Source organism: Arabidopsis lyrata (genome assembly GCF_000004255.2).
Source record: "Arabidopsis lyrata subsp. lyrata unplaced genomic scaffold ARALYscaffold_8, whole genome shotgun sequence".
In the NCBI taxonomy this organism is placed as follows: domain Eukaryota; kingdom Viridiplantae; phylum Streptophyta; class Magnoliopsida; order Brassicales; family Brassicaceae; genus Arabidopsis; species Arabidopsis lyrata.
In genome coordinates this window covers 18964034-18982713 of record NW_003302548.1, presented here as the reverse complement: position 1 = coordinate 18982713, position 18680 = coordinate 18964034, and the positions used below count along the sequence as shown (strand labels likewise).

Sequence of the window (18680 nt, the reverse complement as noted above, 5' to 3'; positions counted from 1 at the left end):
AAAAAGATGCTAAGAAAAATATTCAAAGAGTTACACATGAGGTGATGAATGAATAAAATGATATATGATACTTACGTTTGGTTCTTGATTTTCATCAGTTTTGGTGGAAGACATTGAGAAAATAAAATTTTAGAATATTGATTAGGGTTTATGATGAGAACGTGATACAAAGATGAAAGATACATATAGGATAAATATATTTTATAATAATTATAAGTAAAGGTTTGTTTGTTTTTTTTTTTTTTTTTTTTTTTTTTTTTTTTTTTTTTTTAAATCCAACCGCTACCACCCGCAACCGCAAACGCTTGCGGGAAGGAGCTTTTGAAATTCAGCGATTTCGAGTGGTTTAAAGCGGTATAGAACGGTTTCTATGATTGGTACCAACCGCTAACAACCGCAATCGACCGCTAGCAACCGCTAGGAGGGCGCTAGCGGGAGAACCAATCAAGCTCTAAGTATAGTGGTGAACATGTCACAGTTTGACACTTATCAAGTTATATCATACATTTTCGTTCAATCAATAAACTCTTCTTCTTCTTTTTAGTTCCGTGTTTTACCTAATTTCTATATCATTGTAAAACATTTTTTTTCTCTATATTGATTACTGTATCTATTTGTAAAAGGGATCCATTTCTAAAATTATATTATTTTATGTAAAATTCTTCTTATTTTTTTTTATATTTTTTGTTTACAATATCTTTAAAATTGAACTAGATGTTTGTGGTAAAATCCCTGTTCTAAAAATCCCCGCCTAGCCCCGATTACTCCCCGCTTAATCGCTAGGCCCACCCTCTCCGCCTCGATTAATGACTAATCCCCTAAAAAATCAGTAACCCGATTATTCTCCGTCTAATCCGATTATTTCCCGCCTAATCCGATTATTTCCCGCCTAATCTTACGTACCCCGATTATTTTTTAGATTACAAGTATAAAAAAAACATTTTATTTTTGTTATTCAATCATTTGAATTGGGAGTTTGTGATGTTTTACATAACTTGTGTTCAAATTTTAATAAAAATCATAAAAATTTGTTTTTACTGTAATTTTGAAAACAATATTGAATTAATATATTTTAAAAATATTAAAATAACCCTAAAACTAATCCCCGATTAATCCCCGATTTTAATCCGATTTTCCGATTAATCGCTAGGCCCATGCCGAACGCCCGACTAGCGCCTAGCGATTTTTCAAACAAGGGGTAAAATTGAAATGTTTTATCAATTGAATATATTATGTATACACTATATTATGTTTAGACCATATGAAGCATTATATTATATTTTAACTTAAAAACAATATTTGTTTTTGGGCTTCTTAAGTGCTAAAATCCGCTTTGTGTGTAAGCGCGCATGGTTAGGCAGAAGATTTTTCGCCGAAAACTCTTTACCTTTCGAAACAGCATTTTGATTGTTTGTTAGTTTTGGGCCTTCTGGCGTAAGTTCGTTTACTCCACTAAAATCAGCTCGCCCTAAAGAAGAAGGCTAGAAACTTAATTAACAGAGATCAATGAAAATTAACAAAGAGTTGACTAAATCATTCTTTTTTTTTTTTGTCGATTAGAGTTGATGACGAAACTATAACTGTAAAGTTTCCCTCTCCATAACATGACATTGTTTTCTTTTTCAGTTCATGACATGTGTTATGCTTTTAAATCAAAGGAAAACATGCATATATAGACCTCTTTCTTTTGTGATAAAAAAAACATGCATAAACTATTATTCCAATATAAAAAAAACTATCATACCCTTTATTAAAAAAAAAAACAAGAAAAATTTATTATTTCAATATATAATAATCAAGAGGCCATTACTTCTAACATCTCACCTCATCACAATTCTTATTTATTACAAAAAATTTTAAAAAATTTATATGGTAAAACAAGGTATTAATATTGTGGCTGTCGAGTGATACGAATTGCTAATTCACATTCATTAATCGCGTCACATCTCTCTAATTTCCAATCCAATATTTTGTATATTTATGTCATGATATATTATCTTAATTGTGCTTATAAGCTATTGTAACTTGTAAGTTGTGAGTTGTGTGACAAACAAATTATTTCACACATTCATATGGTATCAGAGTACCTCAAAACCCTCTTTATTTTCTTCCTCCTTCTCCCTTTCATGAGGTACAAGTCCGTAGCCACTACTGCTTGCGAGGGTCAAGGTGAAATGATAACGAAGCTGATAATTTCTAGGTTTCATAACGCGGATCAACGTACTTGACGATTCCAAAATCGGGAAAGACAATAAGAAGAACATGTCCGATGAGATAAAGACACAACAGTTGAATTATCTTATTCAATGTTCTTAGACATCCAAAATTGAATGATTATAACAACAACAATAATGGTTTATGATGACGATGGTGGTGAGAAGTCACCAGTATAAACAACAATGGGACTTTTCACATTATGAGTTCCATCAGACCAAATTAGATTTGCAGACGAAGGCAGTTCTGAATGGAGCTCGCTTCCCGAAACAGTCACCGTGAAAGACTGCTTCTCGTTCATCGAATTCATAGATAGAACACTAGGTGAGACCTTGACGTTGAGCTTAGTTCCGTGATTTAAGACCACTTTTGATTTGTATGTAGAGTTTGGGGTACCGACGTTGGTGACGGTTCTGTTGAAAGTGACGGTGAAGGAGATATTAGATCCCGACAATTTAGCCGACATTGATGGATAGTTGAGGTTTCTAGGTGATATTTTTTCAGTGCAAGTGACGGCTTCACCGGAGATTAGTTTCACGGTAGTCTTATTGTAGTTCATGCCACAGAGGAAGGCAATGTAATCTCCTTTGGTTAAATCATAGACGAGTCCAGGATTAGTAGCAGCTATTGGGTCTACATGACCAGCTCCATAAGCAAACTCGGTTGATGCATAGTCAGATTGAGAAGCATTCATAGACCAAGCTGTGAGATATTAAGAATACCAAAGAAGAACAGAGCATGAACAAAATTTGATGGTTTTCTTGCGAGACAAGAAAGTATGATTTATTACTGAAGATAGAATTTTCTCTTGACCTGTTGTCATAATGGCAGATTTTATCATGGAAGGGGACCATTTAGGATGAAACGTCTTGATGTAGGCGGCTATGCCTGCAACGTGTGGACAAGACATTGAAGTTCCGGATTCAACAGAGTATTTCACACAAGTGGTGTCATAAAACGGTGATGCCTTGGGTGAATTTGCAGCCAAAATTTCCAGTCCTGGTGCTGTTACATCCGGCTGCATTTTCACCACTTTCTCAGATTGAAAAAATGAGAGATCAATCTAAGCATAACCAATACATATCATATAATACCTTGAGAATATCAGCAACGATGATGTTTGGACCGCGAGAAGAGAAGGAAAGAACTTTAGGAGCTGTCTTATAAAAGATTGCCTCACTTTTTAGAACAGCCGCTTCTGGGGACCTAAAGATTCAACCCCAAGAAAAATGAGAATAAAGAAAAACTTATACACACACAAAAAAAAGTGTATGATTCAAAAGATAGAAGATAACTGTTTACTTTGCGGACTTAATGTAAGAGAGGAAAGACTCAAAGTCATCTTCTTGTAAGCCAGATACAGGTAAACCGTTGATTTGGGCCCAGTCTAAATCATCTTCAAAAATGGCTGCAACAGCTCCCTTTTTATAGGCTACGTAGGGAAAAAATCTATTGCACACCAAGATCTTTCCCTTCACCAGGGATGCGTCAAGACAATCTGGCGTGCAATCCCTGAAAATAAATTATAGAGAAAAAAATCTCATCATCACCAATCAGAAATATAAAAGTATTTCTAGGTCACAAACTGTATTTCTTGTGTAGAAAGTTGCTTGGCGCATTCCACTTGTGAGGGAGACGAAGCAGCAGATTTTCCATACACCAGAGGGAACTTCTTTCCTTTGAGATCAAAACCATTCACTGATTTTCCCTTATAGGAAAAAAAAGAAAGAAAAAAAAAGAGTCATTAATTGTTATTTTAAAGGACAAATTAAAGATACACTATGATAACAGAAAATGAGAGTGTTACTTGATACATACGACAAGTGTCTTTCCGTCACCGAGAACCACTTTGCTGACAAACTCACGGTTCGCTGTGCTGGCTGCAACGGTTAACATCCACGGTGCTAAGCTCGTGATTGAGGCCGTATCCGGACCAGTGTTACCAGCCGCGTTCACAGTGAGGATTCCTTTGGACATAGCGTGAAAAGCTCCAATTGCGATCGGGTCTTTCTCGAACGGGTACACACTAATATCACCTATAGAGATGGTGATGATGTCAACACCATCGGCGATGGCGTCATCGAACGCAGACAGTATTGCATCATCTCTACATTCCCCGGCGCAGACTCTGTAAGCAGCGATTCTAGAAGCTGGAACTGCACCTCTCACCGTTCCAGTGCCGATCCCAAAGAAGCTGGTATTAGCGACTGCGTTTCCAGCCGCAATAGACGCGGTGTGTGTACCGTGGCCACTAGAGTCCCTAGCATCTCCTGGTGAGTAGTGTCTTGCCCCAATCAGCTTGCTGTAAAAATGACTAACATATATCAATCTCTGCCCCCAAAAAATAGGCAAGACTTTTCATTCAACCCCTGAAGTCTAAGCCATGACTCACGTAGAGAGTCTTACCTAGACTATACGTAAGCTTGTGAAAAAAGAAATTAAAAAATATTTTCATGTTGTCATAGGATATATAAATGTTTTCCTTTCATTTGCATTTGGCATCTACGATTAACAATAAACTTCGCTTAAAGTGTTTAAAATTGTGAGCTCATTGGAAACATGTGAACTATATAAAAACCTTATGTAAACGCACACAATGAAGTTTTGATCAACAATTCTAACATGTATAGAGTTTAAAGAGAGGAAAGAAATAGATTTACTTATTGCAGGTGAAGTTCTTGCCGCCGGCACAAATGCCCTTCCATTTCTTTGGAGGAGGACCAAAGCCTTTGTCGGTAAAGCTTTCGGATTCTGGCCAGATTCCACCGTCGAAGACTCCAATAATTGTATCACTCTCCACAGACGGATTCCGCTTCGTACCTTTACCTTCCTTAAGTCCCATGAAGTCCCAAGACGCCGTCGTTTGGAGTTTTAATTTCTTGTTCGGAAACACAGACACAACTCCCTCAATATCTAACAATAGCAGGAAGGGTTTTAGGCTTGAATGAGTCAATTGTTTTGTTCACGTTTACATGTAAAGAGAAAAATCAAAACGAATCTACATCATTTAAATTTTTTTTTAAAAAAAAATGATTTTCACATTTTCATAAAATAGTTTTGCAACTATGATACACTTGGTTCCGTTTATGTATGACATTTGAAACTAACATAAAAATTTGGCTTGAGATGATAAAGGTTATGGATTATTTAGAAAAATACACACTAAGTGTAAACTTTTTTTTTTTTTTACGAAAACGAAAGAGTAGTTGAAGAACAAATCATTTGAGTGTATCATTAAAGACTATATAGGCCTCGAAGAACACTCACCGGCTATTCGTTCTCGTTCTGACTCAGTGAGCCTGGCAGCAAACCCGTTAAAACTCCTCTTGTAACTTCGCAATAAACGACCTTCAATCGAACTAAAATAATATATATATGTCATTATTAATAATCCTGATAATTTAAAGTAATAATGATTAGAGAATGAATAAATCAAATCATACCTCTCTCTGGCGACCTCTTGAAGAATACTCATGTGATGCGACATTGGTGTGTAGTCCACTCGAGAAGGAAGTGAACCCATGTAGATGATATACACCTTAATTAATAACAATAATCGTCATTTGTCAACATAATCACTATGTATAATCTAGAAACAAGAGATTTTGATCATTGATATAATAATATACCTGTTTATCTTGATGATCATATGTGACTGCTGAGACTAAAATCAAGAACAACAAGACAAGGAGACCTGAGAGGAGGCTAGAGAAAGCTCCTCGTCTTGCCATCTATAGAATTGATAGATTAAAATTGGTTTCTAACTTCTGTGGAGATCAAGATGAAAAGATATTTATATATTAGATATCATACATAGACTTAAGTAAAGAAAAGAATCTAATTTCTGTTTCTACGCTTAGCTTATTGTTTTGTCTTTTGCCCAAACCGTTTTCAAACAAGAAATTATATTTTGTTTTTATATATGTACTCGTAATCATATACCACGGGAGAATTTTATTTTTCGATGTGGTAAGTCACCATATTTTTGGAATCTATAACGATAGTAACATGTTGCGAGTTCCAATAAAAAAAATATCTCAAAAGAAAAAAAAACGAACTGAAGCATGGGAAGAATGTGTGACTTATTAGGGTTGATATTTGTGGCATGGGAAGGGTCGTCAGGATTGAGAGAAGAGAGGTCCAATAGTTTGGGGCAAAACTGCTTACGACTTTTGGAACAATTTGGAGGCAGAAGCAACAGCGTCGTCTTGGATAATGTGCCTAGACAATCTTGGTTTTGGGAATGTGATGATATTTGAGAGTGATGCAAGTGTTCTGTTTCTGGCCCATCTCTGCAGAGCTTTACACGAGACATTGTAGTAGGCAAGGACAAAAGCGACCCTCGTTTTTCTGTTTGTATGGAGAAGACAACGACCTAACATGTTTGCTGAATTCATTGCTAAAAGAGCACTTTATTTTGTGTATTATGCGGTTTTAGATAAATAAGTCGCACAGTTTTGTATTCTGTCTAATATCAAACATTCAAACGATTCGAAACATAATGATCGAGGCAAAAAGTAGAGTAATTTTCAAGGGATTGGGCACCAAACCAATCATTATTAGGGCAGAACGTTTGTGGCTTATTACAAAGCTGTTTGAATATAAGGAACTAGTAAGGCCACAAGGACTTCGATGTTTGCAGTCAAAACTAACTAGTAAAGAAGTACATGACTTTTAAATAGTTCTTCTTGAAACCTATGCAGATTTTTGTCAAACAAGTATATGAACCCACACAAGTTGCTCCAAGGAGTTACATTTTGTGTCCATTCCTAAACGGAACTGCAATATACTAGTCGAATAAGATTCAACAGCGTTATCCTTTTGGTTCAAGTGTGAAGGTAGTTAGCAGCCATCATCAGCTCTAGAGTCAGTTCAGGCTCAATGTGAAACTCAGTCTCTTTGCCTCTGTCCAAAGGTGGAACATTTGCATATCAGTAGTTAGAAAATAGACGACTATGAAAAGAGAGAAAGATAGGGATATAGAAGCAGAGAAAGAGGTAATCCGATTCATTCGCTAGATAAAAAAAACTGGACACTTTCGATAGATTGTTCCGAACATTACGAAACTAAAAGCAGCATGTTAAACAATATTACTTTCAACTAATCCTAAAGATGAATGAGAATGGGGTCAAAAAGTTTGCAATGTAAATATTTCTCTAAAGGATGTGTTTTATTTTTCCCGAATCCCGAGTGATCGGCTAAAGTGAAACTTAGATAACTACAAACGGCAATGAGGTTCTGAATAGAGAATAGTACGATGCCACCATGTTGTAGAGATCAAAGTAGGATAATGAAACCTGGAGTACTGAAGAGACCAGTAGAAGTACTGGCAGATCTTCTCTAGTATTGTGGTGCTGATATCAGGGAAAGTCACTACGCCATCTTTCGATTCCGAGAAACCACCTTCAATACAAGAAAACAACAGAATTTCTTCTTCAAATCTCAATAAATTCAGCATCTATCATGATCTAATGACATTGGACTAGCTTCCTTATTGAAATTGGGAGATTCAAATTACGTAACTGAATTTCCGATTGAGCATAATCTCTCGCGAGATTTCTCTCAAATTCACAACTAAATCAGATTCAATTTCACAGAATCCATCGAAATCAAAGAAGAGAAATAAGATCAGAATCGGGATTACGATCACCAACCCTACAACCAAAGAAGAGAAGAAACCTGGAGAAGTGAGCATGCTTCGGATAGTCTGAGAAACCATAGCGGCTTCTCTGTCGATGACGAACTCGAATCCTTCCATGCTTATTAACTTCACCGTCTCTCTCATCTTCGTCGTCGTCTTTCCTCTGTTTCTCTCTACCGCGGCGTGGTTTCTTAACTCGCAGAGACCGACCGAGTCAGTTGTTGGTTGATCTCAAACTATTATGGGCTCAATTTCAAATGAAGCCCATTATGAATTATGATGTCTATATAATATTGTTATTGGCCCACTAAAATCACACTCTATTTCAGCCTTTTAGCTGCAATTTATTTCAATCTTCTTGATACAAAAATTATAGGGGAAATATTAAATATCTAACCAAACTTTTAATAAGTCAGGGGAAAACAAAGTAATCTAATAGAGCTTGTAAATTAAATAAAACCTTTTAAACTAGTTTAGATTACTTTATTTAATGAGCTTGTAAAATTCTACAAATTTTGACATTTTCGAAGTTGTAGAAAACAAACTTTAAAATGAAGGAAACATAGTAACATTTATCAAAACTATAACCAGAAGTTTTAAGGGTTGGTGAAAGATGTGATTCACCTAGGAATCATACATAATCTCTTTACAAGCAAAACGAGAGATTATATTGATTTACTTTTTTATATAATCCCAATCAGAGTACTCCAGGTTCGAGTGCCGAAACCATAGTCCAAATGAAAATACACCACTAATCTTTTTCAAACTTATCACCAAAAAAAGTGACGTAGAAATCTTTAGTCTACTACTATATAATTATCGAATGATCAATCAACCACAGAGAACAGACCATCACCAACACATGACAGAATGTAAATTAATTAATGACGTGGCTCTTATTAATTGGCTGGTTACAATGTTAACATGAGAGTCATTACCGTATCCGATAATAACTTTAATCCCATAAATACCCTTGAAACATGCTCTTGCTTTTTGTCAGCTGCCTACCATAGAATCAATCATTTATCTGCCACCTCAGCCCCCACTTTTGTCAATTTATTTAAATACGGCGTCGTTTATTTTCCGTATCAACTTGAAAAAGCCGTCGTTTATTTTCCGTATCAACTTGAAAAAGCCAGTTATACAAATTACACGACCATCATACGTATAATCACAATTAACAGTTCCTCAATTGCTGAAAAATTTTCATAATCAAAAGAGTGTTTCTTCAAGAGAAAAAAGTTTCATTCTTTCAACAGATCTGAAGAGGGTAAACTAAAATTCGATTTCATCCGCCATTTTTTCAGGGGAAATAAACAAAAGGTATGTTCTTTTGGGCTCGAGTTAATTTTCGTTGGATCTGTCACTTTACGAAGATCGCTTGTTGATTTCTGGCGATTGTTTGTGTTCATAGGTGAGATCAAAGAGGAAAAATGGCGCATAGGGTTGAACAGGATTATGATTATTTGTTTAAGATCGTGTTGATTGGTGATTCTGGTGTTGGGAAATCAAACATCTTGTCTAGATTCACAAGGAATGAGTTTTGTTTGGAATCTAAGTCCACTATTGGTGTTGAATTCGCCACCAGAACTCTTCAGGTCATTTTCTTTTTCTTTTTTTTCCTTTAAATTTTACAAGTGGTAGTATCAGTATCAGAGAAATTTGAACTAGTATCTTGTTCATGATCATGCCATGTGTCAATTTCAAGCTCTTTCTTCATTTTTCACGTGATCTCTATTTGGTTTGATATGTTAGGTTCTGAGGGTTGTTCCTTCTGGTTTGCTAGCTGCTTCATGGTCTCATCTTTAGGTCAATGGTAGTAGTTCATTTGATGCACTTGTGTTCTTATTTTTACTCTCTTTCCTTTTCTTACTTGTAAAGTTTCATCCTTTACCTATCCTTTTTGGTCAGTCTAAGGAACATGCTTATGTTAGGTAACATATAAGTGAAAAAGATTCTGTGTTTTCTTGAGCATTGAATAATTTTAACTTTTGATACTATTCCTTGCATTGTTGTTCTCTCATCTTTTTGAATTTGGTTTTTTATTGCTTAGAGATTTTATTATCAAGAGAGAATCTTAGAATGTGCTGGCCATGAGTCATTAGGAAATGTTTTTGTATGGATGGTGGAGAAAGCCAATGGACAAAAAGCTTCCCACAACTTGTCCCTAATAATGAATTGTTTCCCTCATCATTAAAGTCAACTCTCAATCCCTCGAGAAGTCAACGCATGAAAACATTAACATAATCAGCTGATGTATGAAAATTGTTGATGGCTTAACTAATGTTTTTAATTGTTGAGACATTTAAAACCTTGAAACAAGACGAATAACTATCTCTGAAGCACGGAGATGCTACTTGAGATCTTACCAGTTGTTGATTATTTTGCTTTTTTTTTGTGATTGTTTTATGGTTATACAGGTTGAAGGAAAGACTGTTAAAGCCCAGATCTGGGACACTGCAGGGCAAGAGCGGTACAGAGCTATCACAAGCGCTTACTACAGAGGCGCGGTAGGTGCGCTTCTTGTCTATGACATTACCAAAAGACAAACCTTTGACAATGTCTTAAGGTGGCTACGTGAACTAAGAGACCATGCAGATTCCAACATAGTGATCATGATGGCTGGGAACAAAGCTGATCTAAACCACTTGAGATCAGTTGCTGAGGAAGATGGACAGACTCTAGCTGAGACAGAAGGTCTCTCTTTCTTGGAGACATCTGCTCTTGAAGCCACCAATGTTGAAAAAGCATTTCAAACTGTGTTAGCAGAGATTTACCACATCATCAGCAAAAAAGCTTTGGCTGCTCAAGAAGCAGCGGCTGCTAATTCCGCGATTCCGGGGCAAGGAACAACGATTAACGTTGGTGACACATCTGGAGCTGGCAAAAGAGGTTGCTGCTCTACTTAATTGACAGTTTAAACTTTCATTTTCTATTGCTTATTCTCTGTCTTTTTTCTCTTCAAGTTTTGGCTGATGAAATGTAATAACGATGCAAGACCATGTAGAATATATTTCTTCATTTACTCGTCTTACCATCTTCGATGGGTTTGTGTTAAGTAAAAAAAGAAGATAAAAGCTTGTTCTCTCTTTGAATTGGTATGTTCCGGTTAGTTCTCGTTAATAAATAAGTAAACAACTGGTCTTTCTTTTTCAACTCCGGTTTTGTCTTAACGCATACTCACGGTTTTGTGGAAATAGAAAACAAAGACAAAAGGGTTTCATTTTTCCAATTGTTTAAAGAAGGTTTATTTGATCATGATGTTGGAGGCAAAGAGAAAAATGTTGGTCTAGTTTTAGCTAAAGTGTTGGTTTAACCAAAGCCTGACATCTTAATTCTTATGGAGGGCTAATGATCTTAAGACGGATATAAGATTCAATCCACGAAGCTTATCCACTTTTTTCAAATTTAGAACGAAAAATTTGGTGATCTTGATGATGATTTAACTTCTGATGATATTGAAGACAATAACATCTTACATGTCACTTCTTATAGCATAAAATAACTACGGAAAATATAGACCGATCCTATTTTAAAAGGTTCTAGGTATGCCTTAGGATCACAAAAACAATTTCAAAATAGTCGAGAGCAAAGCTTTGTAAGTTTGGTCTTGTTTAAGTCGAATGAGAATTTCTTTTGATACTCTTATTCGAAGATATAGGTTAATATCCAATGAAAATTAATTGAAAAAATGTCCAATTTAGAGTAAACTTATATGTATTTGAATAATAGAAGATTTTAACATAAAAAATCGAAAATAAAACTACAATTTCAATCTAATGAACTCCTAAATTCATGTTAGTCAATATATTATAAGAAAATGAGGATGAATTGGCAGAGAAAATTTGGTCATAATGAATCACTATATATATGAAAAATAATTCTTTAAAGATCACTAAAAAAATCATAAGTGATGTGCTAATATAGTGGGGACAAGCAAATCCATCCGAAATGCAAGAGAACACGGACAGAGATGATTAGGGCATCATCAATGAGGGATCATGTGAGGGTGTTCTTATAGAGAATATAATGTTAAAATAATGTAAGATCATGTGTTTAGATCTTTTGTTTAGAAGTTGATTAGTGGGAGAACATGTGTAAGATCTTAAGACTTAATAATATAATAATCTAAATTAAATTAAGATTTTACAATTATTAAAACATTTAAAAATAACATATAAATTGCAAATGCCAAATTTATGAAAAACTGAAAATAAAAGTGAAAATACAATACTAAATATTTATGAAAAAAACATTAAAAATATAAATAACAATAAACAAACAAACATATTACTTAATAAAAGCACAAAAACATTTTATCTAATTAATACATAGTTTATTATCCAAATTTATTCCAAATATGTTGAATATTCCAACCAATGCCCAAATGCCACGTCACCCCGGAACACCCACAAGAACAGATCCAGGTCAAGAGCCCAGTTCCTGATCTTAAGCCCATTGACCCATTTTTTTGGATTTAAATAATGCTTAGATCGGGGGGGGTGATCCCCCAATGCAGATGGTCTAATAACATTATATGCAAAGAGAGTTGTATTAACCTATTATTATTATTCGACTATTTTATTTTCAAAATAAATAATAAAATAAAAAAATAACTAAAGGGCGAAAAAAAAAAAATAACCACTAACCTTCGATAAACTCACCCATCACAGAAATTCGTTGGAAAGAAAAAATAAATAAAAATTGGGGAAAACAAAGGCGAAAACTTTTTTGGTCCAAAGATCGAGAGAGAAGATTTTGAAATTTTTTGTATAAGTTTTTCGATTTATTTGTCCGAAAGTTTGAAACTTTTTGTAAGATAATTGCGTTGTGGTTGGATCGTGTTGGTTTGGAATGGCGCAACAAGGGCAGGGAAGCATGGACCCTGCCGTTCTCGATGATATCATTCGTCGTTTGTTGGATTACAGAAACCCTAAGCCTGGTACGAAGCAGGTTATGCTCACCGAGTCTGAGATCCGACAGCTTTGCATCGTCTCTAGAGAGATTTTCCTTCAACAGCCTAACCTCCTTGAGCTCGAAGCTCCTATCAAGATCTGCGGTAAATTTCGATTTCTGATTTATGGGTTGTTTTCGTTTTTGGGATCTGAGGTCTTTTGTGATTGACTTTGCTTGCTTCGTTTAGATCAGCTCTCCAAAAAGATAGTTTTTTTTTTTTTTTGTTGGTATGGTTTCTCTGTTGAGTAGGTTTGAATTGGTTTTAGGCAGCGATATGTTTGTTTGGTCAAGTTGGTGTGGATTAGCTAAGAGATGATAGAGATGTTTAATCCATCATCTGATTGCAGCAGCTGATCTCGAAACAAAGAGACAAGTTAATGGACACATAAAGATCCTTGGGTGAGACCTCGTGAAAAAGGTTTAAATCACCTTTTTTAGCTGAATATATATCTTAGCGATTGAGGTTTGTAACCTAGGATGGATGGATTTGTTTGTTTTTAGGAGGTTTAGAAATTTATCTGTTTTGTGTGTTTGATTTGTCTGTTAAATTCATCACATGGATTTGTAATGGTTTTGTTTGTTTTTTCAGGTGATATTCATGGACAATACTCTGATCTATTGAGGCTGTTTGAGTATGGAGGCTTCCCACCTACTGCTAACTATTTATTCTTAGGAGATTACGTGGACCGCGGCAAGCAGAGTTTGGAGACTATTTGTCTTCTGCTTGCCTACAAAATCAAATACCCCGAGAACTTTTTTCTTCTTAGAGGAAACCACGAATGTGCTTCTATTAACAGAATCTATGGATTCTATGATGAATGTAAACGTCGATTCAGTGTGAGACTCTGGAAAGTGTTTACAGATTCTTTTAACTGTCTCCCCGTCGCTGCTGTTATAGACGATAAGATATTATGTATGCACGGTGGGCTTTCTCCCGATTTGACCAATGTGGAAGAGATTAAGAACATTAAGCGACCTACCGATGTTCCAGACTCTGGTTTGCTCTGTGATCTGCTTTGGTCTGATCCAAGCAAAGATGTCAAAGGTTGGGGGATGAATGATCGTGGAGTCTCTTACACGTTTGGGCCTGACAAAGTCGCCGAATTTCTAATAAAGAATGATATGGACCTCATCTGCCGTGCCCACCAGGTTCGTTTACACACTGTTCATTGTTCTAGTTACTAAAAATGTCAAGGAATTTCTAAAAAAATCTGTTGTGTTTTTCTTTTTCCCAAAGGTTGTAGAGGATGGGTATGAGTTTTTCGCCGATAGACAGCTTGTTACGATATTTTCTGCTCCCAACTACTGCGGTGAATTTGACAATGCTGGTGCTATGATGAGTGTTGATGAAAGTTTAATGTGCTCTTTCCAAATTCTTAAGCCTGCTGATCGAAGGCCCCGGTTCTTATGAAGTAAAGAGGTAGTTCAAGTCTTATATACTAACTTATGATGAGTGTTCAGATTGCAATAAAAGTTCATCTGAAAGAACCGATATGCATTTCTTCTCAAATGACTTAGATTATGACATTAGTTCATCTTTTGCATACAGAAAATTAATTGATTAAAACAGAAGTAGTTGTGTTTTGTGTGCTAAAGTTTTGATTTTTGTGAATATGAGCTCAGATCTTGGATCTCAGATTCAATCACTTATATAAAAATTCGTTCATTTTTGCATGTTGCAGTTAAAACCTCGCGGGAAAGAAGAGGAAAAAGGCGATACGAAAGCGGGAGAGACATTCGAAGCTCCCTGAGACTTTGTCCGGAGGCCTTGCAAAGGCAAAAAAAAAACATAATTTACATGTTATATCATCTTATTTGAACTCTTGCCATTTCTTTTCTCAAAGCACTTTATGTTCTTATGATCTTCTTCTTCTCTGACTCTATATAGACAGTAAAAAAAAGTCTGCAAATTTTCATTCTTTTCAACAACCAATTTCCTCAGTGCACATACTATATAATTCTGTATCCACACTACACACACATACACTCTGGGGAATCTTCGGTTTCATGGATTCGTCACCACTCAAAGCCTCAGATCCTTTGCTTAGTTGGGGTCGTCGCTGCAAATTACTTGACAATTGGAGAGATTCTGCGAAAAAGCGAATACAAGTTGACTAAAAGGTCAAAGCCCTGGTTCTATATGAAACTGTCAAACTTTGGACGTGCATGGATCTAAAAGCCTGTCACTTTGCTTTCCTGGATTTAGGGTTTTAAAACCAGCTGTGAGGTTTATGCAATGTGGCAATGTCACTGCAATGTGTAGTGTAGAGTCTCGAGTCCTCTGTTTATTTATAAAACCCGTTTTTTAACTTGCTATTCACAACAACAAGAAGAAGAAAAATGAAGTCTTTTGTAGCTACTTTTGCTCTCGCAGTGTTGGTAACACAAGGAAGCATTTTTAGTTTGTGTTTGGCCTCTTCTTCTTCTACAAACTCCTTTTCTAATTGGTTTCATCATTACCTACACCTCCGCCAACTACGTATCCTCCACCAGAACAATATCCACCGCCGATCAAGAAGTATCCTCCGCCAGAACAATATCCACCGCCGATCAAGAAGTATCCTCCGCCAGAACAATATCCACCGCCGATCAAGAAGTACCCACCGTCGCCGTACGAGACTTACCCTCATCCACCGCCGATCAAAACTTACCCTCATCCGCCGGTGAAGTATCCTCCGCCGATCAAAACTTACCCTCATCCGCCGGTGAAGTATCCTCCGCCGATCAAAACTTACCCTCATCCGCCGGTGAAATATCCTCCGCCGATCAAAACTTACCCTCATCCGCCGGTGAAGTATCCTCCCCCAGAACAGTATCCACCGCCGATCAAGAAGTATCCACCGCCGACTTACCCTCATCCACCGGTGAAGTATCCACCGCCGATCAAGACTTACCCTCATCCGCCGGTGAAGTATCCACCACCTCCGTACAAGACTTACCCTCATCCGCCGATCAAGACGTATCCTCCTCCGAAGGAATGTCCTCCTCCGCCGGTACATTACCCTTTTCCCCCGATCAAGAAATATCCTCCACCGGTTGTGTATCCGTCGCCACCATATAAGAAGTATCCACCGCCATCATATCACTTAACACCTCCACCTTACGGCGGATATCCTCCGGTTGATCCATAGTTACTCAGAAGTCAGAACCAAACAAGGACGTGTTCGTGACTTCGTGTATAAGTATCTGTCTTAGTTAAAAACTGTTCTGTTCTTTCTGTTATGTTCTTTCTTTTTCTTATGATGCATCAAATAAAGAATAAACTGTTCTGTTTCTTGAAGAATATGATTTCATTACAGCAACATGATTAAGAATTAAATACGCATCAAATCTCATTATTTAGTTCTGAATTTGTTAAGTGCGTTAAAAAAACAAAATTAAAACGTAATTGGTCAAGAAAAAAAAAAGAGTTAGGAAAAAAGGAAAACAATTTAATTATATAAAAAAAGGGAAACTTATCAAGCAATCTGGGCCGTTCAGATTTGTCGAGATCCGACGGTTGACAGAAAACTACCATTGGGCAGGTTTTATAACCAGAGCGAATTGGAACTCAAAACTAAATTGCTCAATAAGACACATTAACAAGCCTCAGAGACAGAGAGAGTTCAGAGAGCAAGAGAGAGAGAGAGAGAAGTCGAGATGTTCTTCCACATAGTATTGGAGCGGAACATGCAGTTGCATCCTCGTTTCTTTGGTCGAAACCTTCGTGAAAACCTCGTATCTAAACTCATGAAAGATGTCGAAGGCACTTGCAGGTTTTTTCTCTATTCCACTTATCGTAGAGAAAATCAACAATTTGGGATGCTTTAATCGGAAACCCTTTTCCTCAATCCTCAATTCGGATTCGTTTTCCATAAGACACCTTTATAAAAAAAATTGCATATTTTTTCGAAACCCTAACCTCCGTCTAGTTCAATTGGTTAGGTTTTAGGGATTAGAGTGGATTCAATTCGAAAAAAGATCCTTCTTTTAGCTAAATTTGGAGTCTTTCTCTGCTGCTTGTAACTAAAGTCTGATTTTTTAAGCAGAATCTTTAATCTTAAGGGATTTGTTCTGAAGCCTTTAGCTTTCTTAGGATTAAGATATGAAAGTTCATCCATCGCAGCTCACTTAGATGTCTGCTTGCTAGTCTTTCAGATCCAGTATCTTGTTTTGTATTCGAAAACTTTGTTCTTTAGTATAGTTTGCTTAATCCATTGCTTGTGACAGAGATTAGTATTTGAAGCCTCTAGCTTTGTCTTTGGTTTATATTTAAGATGTGAAATTCATCATTTGCAATGTCATATTGATGCTTTTTGTTTTGTGGTATGGACAGTGGCCGTCATGGATTTGTAGTGGCGATAACTGGAATTGAAAGCATAGGAAAGGGTTTGATCAGAGATGGGACTGGTTTTGTCACCTTTCCAGTTAAATACCAATGCGTTGTTTTCAGACCTTTCAAAGGCGAGATTTTGGAAGCTGTTGTCACTTTGGTCAATAAGGTATTGTATATAGTTTTATATAGTCCAATGTCTTTAGTTACTAATCAGTCTCTTAAACCTTATGGATTTTCCTAATATATCGTAGATGGGATTCTTCGCTGAAGCTGGCCCTGTTCAGATTTTTGTGTCTAAGCATGTAAGCTTATGATCTTACATCATGAATTTGACCTCGAGTTCATATTGTTCTAGGTGTTTTGTACTCACTTTTACTCTCCTCTTCTTTTATCACCACAGTTGATTCCAGATGATATGGAGTTTCAAGCTGGAGACATGCCTAATTATACCACATCAGATGGATCAGTGTGTTTCTTTCTCTATTTCTTATTTCCAACAGTATTATCTGTGTTTCATCTATCTTCAAGAAACTCAATTTTTCCAATGCTTCTTGCAGGTTAAGATCCAGAAGGAATGTGAAGTGAGACTAAAGATTATTGGAACAAGAGTTGATGCCACTGAGATTGTATGCACAATCTCCATAACTCTCTAATTCACAATTCAACTTATAGTTAGATTTCTTGGTTTCTATGGTTAGCTTGAGCTGTTGTGTGCTTTTTGGCTTTATTCTAATCAATTTGCACATTTGTCTTTGATTTTGCAGTTTTGTGTGGGTACCATCAAAGACGATTTTTTGGGAGTCATAAACGATCCTGCAGCGGCATAAAAGTTTCAAGCAGATTTCGATTTTGGTCTTGTTTCTTTTACAGAGAATGTTGCCTTGTGATAAAGTTGTATTATAGTTGAAGTTTGGATCTGTTTTATCCGGAAAGATTGGAACCAAGCTTGTGGGGATTTAACTTAAATGCCAGTTTAGTGAACTTTGTATTTGTTCAAAAATGGTGTCATCACTGTTTCGGTTGAGAACAATATAGTACCAAGTGGTGGAACAAATTCTACATGTCTCAATGAAAATTGTATAATTTGAAATTGAATGGATGTTTCATTGATAGTTATATTATTTCATATATCATGGAATATATTGAAACTGTTGTTTATGTAAATATATAGTAGAGTCCTCCATTTTGGTTCTGTTTACCAAGTGTAGATTTGATTATGCTATGGAGAGTTGGTAAGACCTAATAGGATTTGGGAAAAATGTCATTAAAATCCCCAACTTATTCAAAACGTTGATTTAAATCTTCAACTCACGACGAAACGAAATAAATATCAAACTTATGTTGACTTTCCAAATAAATATTAAACTTATGTTGATTTTCCAAATAAACACCAAACTTTCATTGACTTGGCCATATTAGGCATGACGTTAAGTGAGTTAACAGACAATGTTAACAGGATTAATTTTCTGTTAACAGACCCGCTAATTAAAAATGACAGTATTGTTGAACTATAATCAAATCTCATCTAAGTCATATAACCTAAAGTCGTATTCA

The 18680-nt window shown here is 36.1% G+C and overlaps 6 protein-coding genes across 6 annotated transcripts; 4 read left to right on the top strand and 2 right to left on the bottom strand.

Annotated features, from left to right (window-relative positions):
- Positions 1 to 2287: 2287 nt before the first annotated feature.
- Positions 2288 to 5960, bottom strand: LOC9300689 (subtilisin-like protease SBT4.11). Its single transcript, XM_021013749.1, has 10 exons — positions 5844 to 5960; positions 5658 to 5752; positions 5482 to 5573; positions 4875 to 5127; positions 4033 to 4516; positions 3825 to 3922; positions 3517 to 3726; positions 3309 to 3420; positions 3028 to 3232; positions 2288 to 2916 (listed from the first exon to the last, which is right to left on the bottom strand). The coding sequence occupies exons 1-10, from the start codon at positions 5943 to 5945 to the stop codon at positions 2357 to 2359; spliced, it is 2211 nt and encodes a 736-aa protein (XP_020869408.1). The 5' UTR covers positions 5946 to 5960; the 3' UTR covers positions 2288 to 2356.
- A 774-nt stretch (positions 5961 to 6734) lies between these two features.
- LOC9302393 (elongin-C) lies at positions 6735 to 8060 on the bottom strand. The gene is made up of 3 exons (XM_002864566.2): positions 7894 to 8060; positions 7512 to 7617; positions 6735 to 7119 (listed from the first exon to the last, which is right to left on the bottom strand). Exons 1-3 carry the CDS (start codon positions 7997 to 7999, stop codon positions 7041 to 7043), a joined length of 291 nt encoding a protein of 96 aa, XP_002864612.1. The 5' UTR covers positions 8000 to 8060; the 3' UTR covers positions 6735 to 7040.
- A 970-nt stretch (positions 8061 to 9030) lies between these two features.
- LOC9302392 (ras-related protein RABA2d) lies at positions 9031 to 10944 on the top strand. The gene is made up of 3 exons (XM_002866272.2): positions 9031 to 9178; positions 9270 to 9453; positions 10276 to 10944. Exons 2-3 carry the CDS (start codon positions 9289 to 9291, stop codon positions 10762 to 10764), a joined length of 654 nt encoding a protein of 217 aa, XP_002866318.1. The 5' UTR covers positions 9031 to 9178; positions 9270 to 9288; the 3' UTR covers positions 10765 to 10944.
- A 1573-nt stretch (positions 10945 to 12517) lies between these two features.
- LOC9302391 (serine/threonine-protein phosphatase PP1 isozyme 2) lies at positions 12518 to 14744 on the top strand. The gene is made up of 4 exons (XM_002866271.2): positions 12518 to 12914; positions 13401 to 13960; positions 14049 to 14231; positions 14494 to 14744. Exons 1-3 carry the CDS (start codon positions 12710 to 12712, stop codon positions 14220 to 14222), a joined length of 939 nt encoding a protein of 312 aa, XP_002866317.1. The 5' UTR covers positions 12518 to 12709; the 3' UTR covers positions 14223 to 14231; positions 14494 to 14744.
- A 407-nt stretch (positions 14745 to 15151) lies between these two features.
- On the top strand, positions 15152 to 15942 carry LOC9302389 (extensin-3). The gene is made up of 2 exons (XM_002866269.2): positions 15152 to 15212; positions 15305 to 15942. The coding sequence occupies exons 1-2, from the start codon at positions 15152 to 15154 to the stop codon at positions 15940 to 15942; spliced, it is 699 nt and encodes a 232-aa protein (XP_002866315.2).
- A 374-nt stretch (positions 15943 to 16316) lies between these two features.
- On the top strand, positions 16317 to 18221 carry LOC9302388 (DNA-directed RNA polymerase II subunit 7). The gene is made up of 6 exons (XM_002866268.2): positions 16317 to 16566; positions 17127 to 17292; positions 17378 to 17428; positions 17527 to 17592; positions 17684 to 17752; positions 17891 to 18221. The coding sequence occupies exons 1-6, from the start codon at positions 16451 to 16453 to the stop codon at positions 17951 to 17953; spliced, it is 531 nt and encodes a 176-aa protein (XP_002866314.1). The 5' UTR covers positions 16317 to 16450; the 3' UTR covers positions 17954 to 18221.
- The last annotated feature ends 459 nt before the right edge of the window (positions 18222 to 18680 follow it).

Excerpts from the sequence above, each read along its gene's own strand:
- LOC9302391 (XM_002866271.2), top strand. The coding sequence starts at position 12,710 with ATGGCGCAACAAGGGCAGGGAAGCATGGACCCTGCCGTTCTCGATGAT. Across the intron at positions 12,915-13,400 it reads AGCTCCTATCAAGATCTGCG|GTGATATTCATGGACAATAC; the intron begins GTAAATTTCGAT and ends TTGTTTTTTCAG. Across the intron at positions 13,961-14,048 it reads TCATCTGCCGTGCCCACCAG|GTTGTAGAGGATGGGTATGA; the intron begins GTTCGTTTACAC and ends TTTTTCCCAAAG.
- LOC9302392 (XM_002866272.2), top strand. The coding sequence starts at position 9,289 with ATGGCGCATAGGGTTGAACAGGATTATGATTATTTGTTTAAGATCGTG. Across the intron at positions 9,454-10,275 it reads TCGCCACCAGAACTCTTCAG|GTTGAAGGAAAGACTGTTAA; the intron begins GTCATTTTCTTT and ends ATGGTTATACAG.
- LOC9302388 (XM_002866268.2), top strand. The coding sequence starts at position 16,451 with ATGTTCTTCCACATAGTATTGGAGCGGAACATGCAGTTGCATCCTCGT. Across the intron at positions 16,567-17,126 it reads GATGTCGAAGGCACTTGCAG|TGGCCGTCATGGATTTGTAG; the intron begins GTTTTTTCTCTA and ends TGGTATGGACAG. Across the intron at positions 17,593-17,683 it reads ATACCACATCAGATGGATCA|GTTAAGATCCAGAAGGAATG; the intron begins GTGTGTTTCTTT and ends TGCTTCTTGCAG.
- LOC9302393 (XM_002864566.2), bottom strand. The coding sequence starts at position 7,999 with ATGAGAGAGACGGTGAAGTTAATAAGCATGGAAGGATTCGAGTTCGTC. Across the intron at positions 7,618-7,893 it reads AAGCATGCTCACTTCTCCAG|GTGGTTTCTCGGAATCGAAA; the intron begins GTTTCTTCTCTT and ends CTTGTATTGAAG. Across the intron at positions 7,120-7,511 it reads TGGTCTCTTCAGTACTCCAG|AGGCAAAGAGACTGAGTTTC; the intron begins GTTTCATTATCC and ends ACCTTTGGACAG.
- LOC9302389 (XM_002866269.2), top strand. The coding sequence starts at position 15,152 with ATGAAGTCTTTTGTAGCTACTTTTGCTCTCGCAGTGTTGGTAACACAA. Across the intron at positions 15,213-15,304 it reads AACACAAGGAAGCATTTTTA|AACAATATCCACCGCCGATC; the intron begins GTTTGTGTTTGG and ends ATCCTCCACCAG.
- LOC9300689 (XM_021013749.1), bottom strand. The coding sequence starts at position 5,945 with ATGGCAAGACGAGGAGCTTTCTCTAGCCTCCTCTCAGGTCTCCTTGTC. Across the intron at positions 5,128-5,481 it reads AGAACGAGAACGAATAGCCG|ATATTGAGGGAGTTGTGTCT; the intron begins GTGAGTGTTCTT and ends TGCTATTGTTAG. Across the intron at positions 3,421-3,516 it reads TCTTACATTAAGTCCGCAAA|GTCCCCAGAAGCGGCTGTTC; the intron begins GTAAACAGTTAT and ends TTGAATCTTTAG.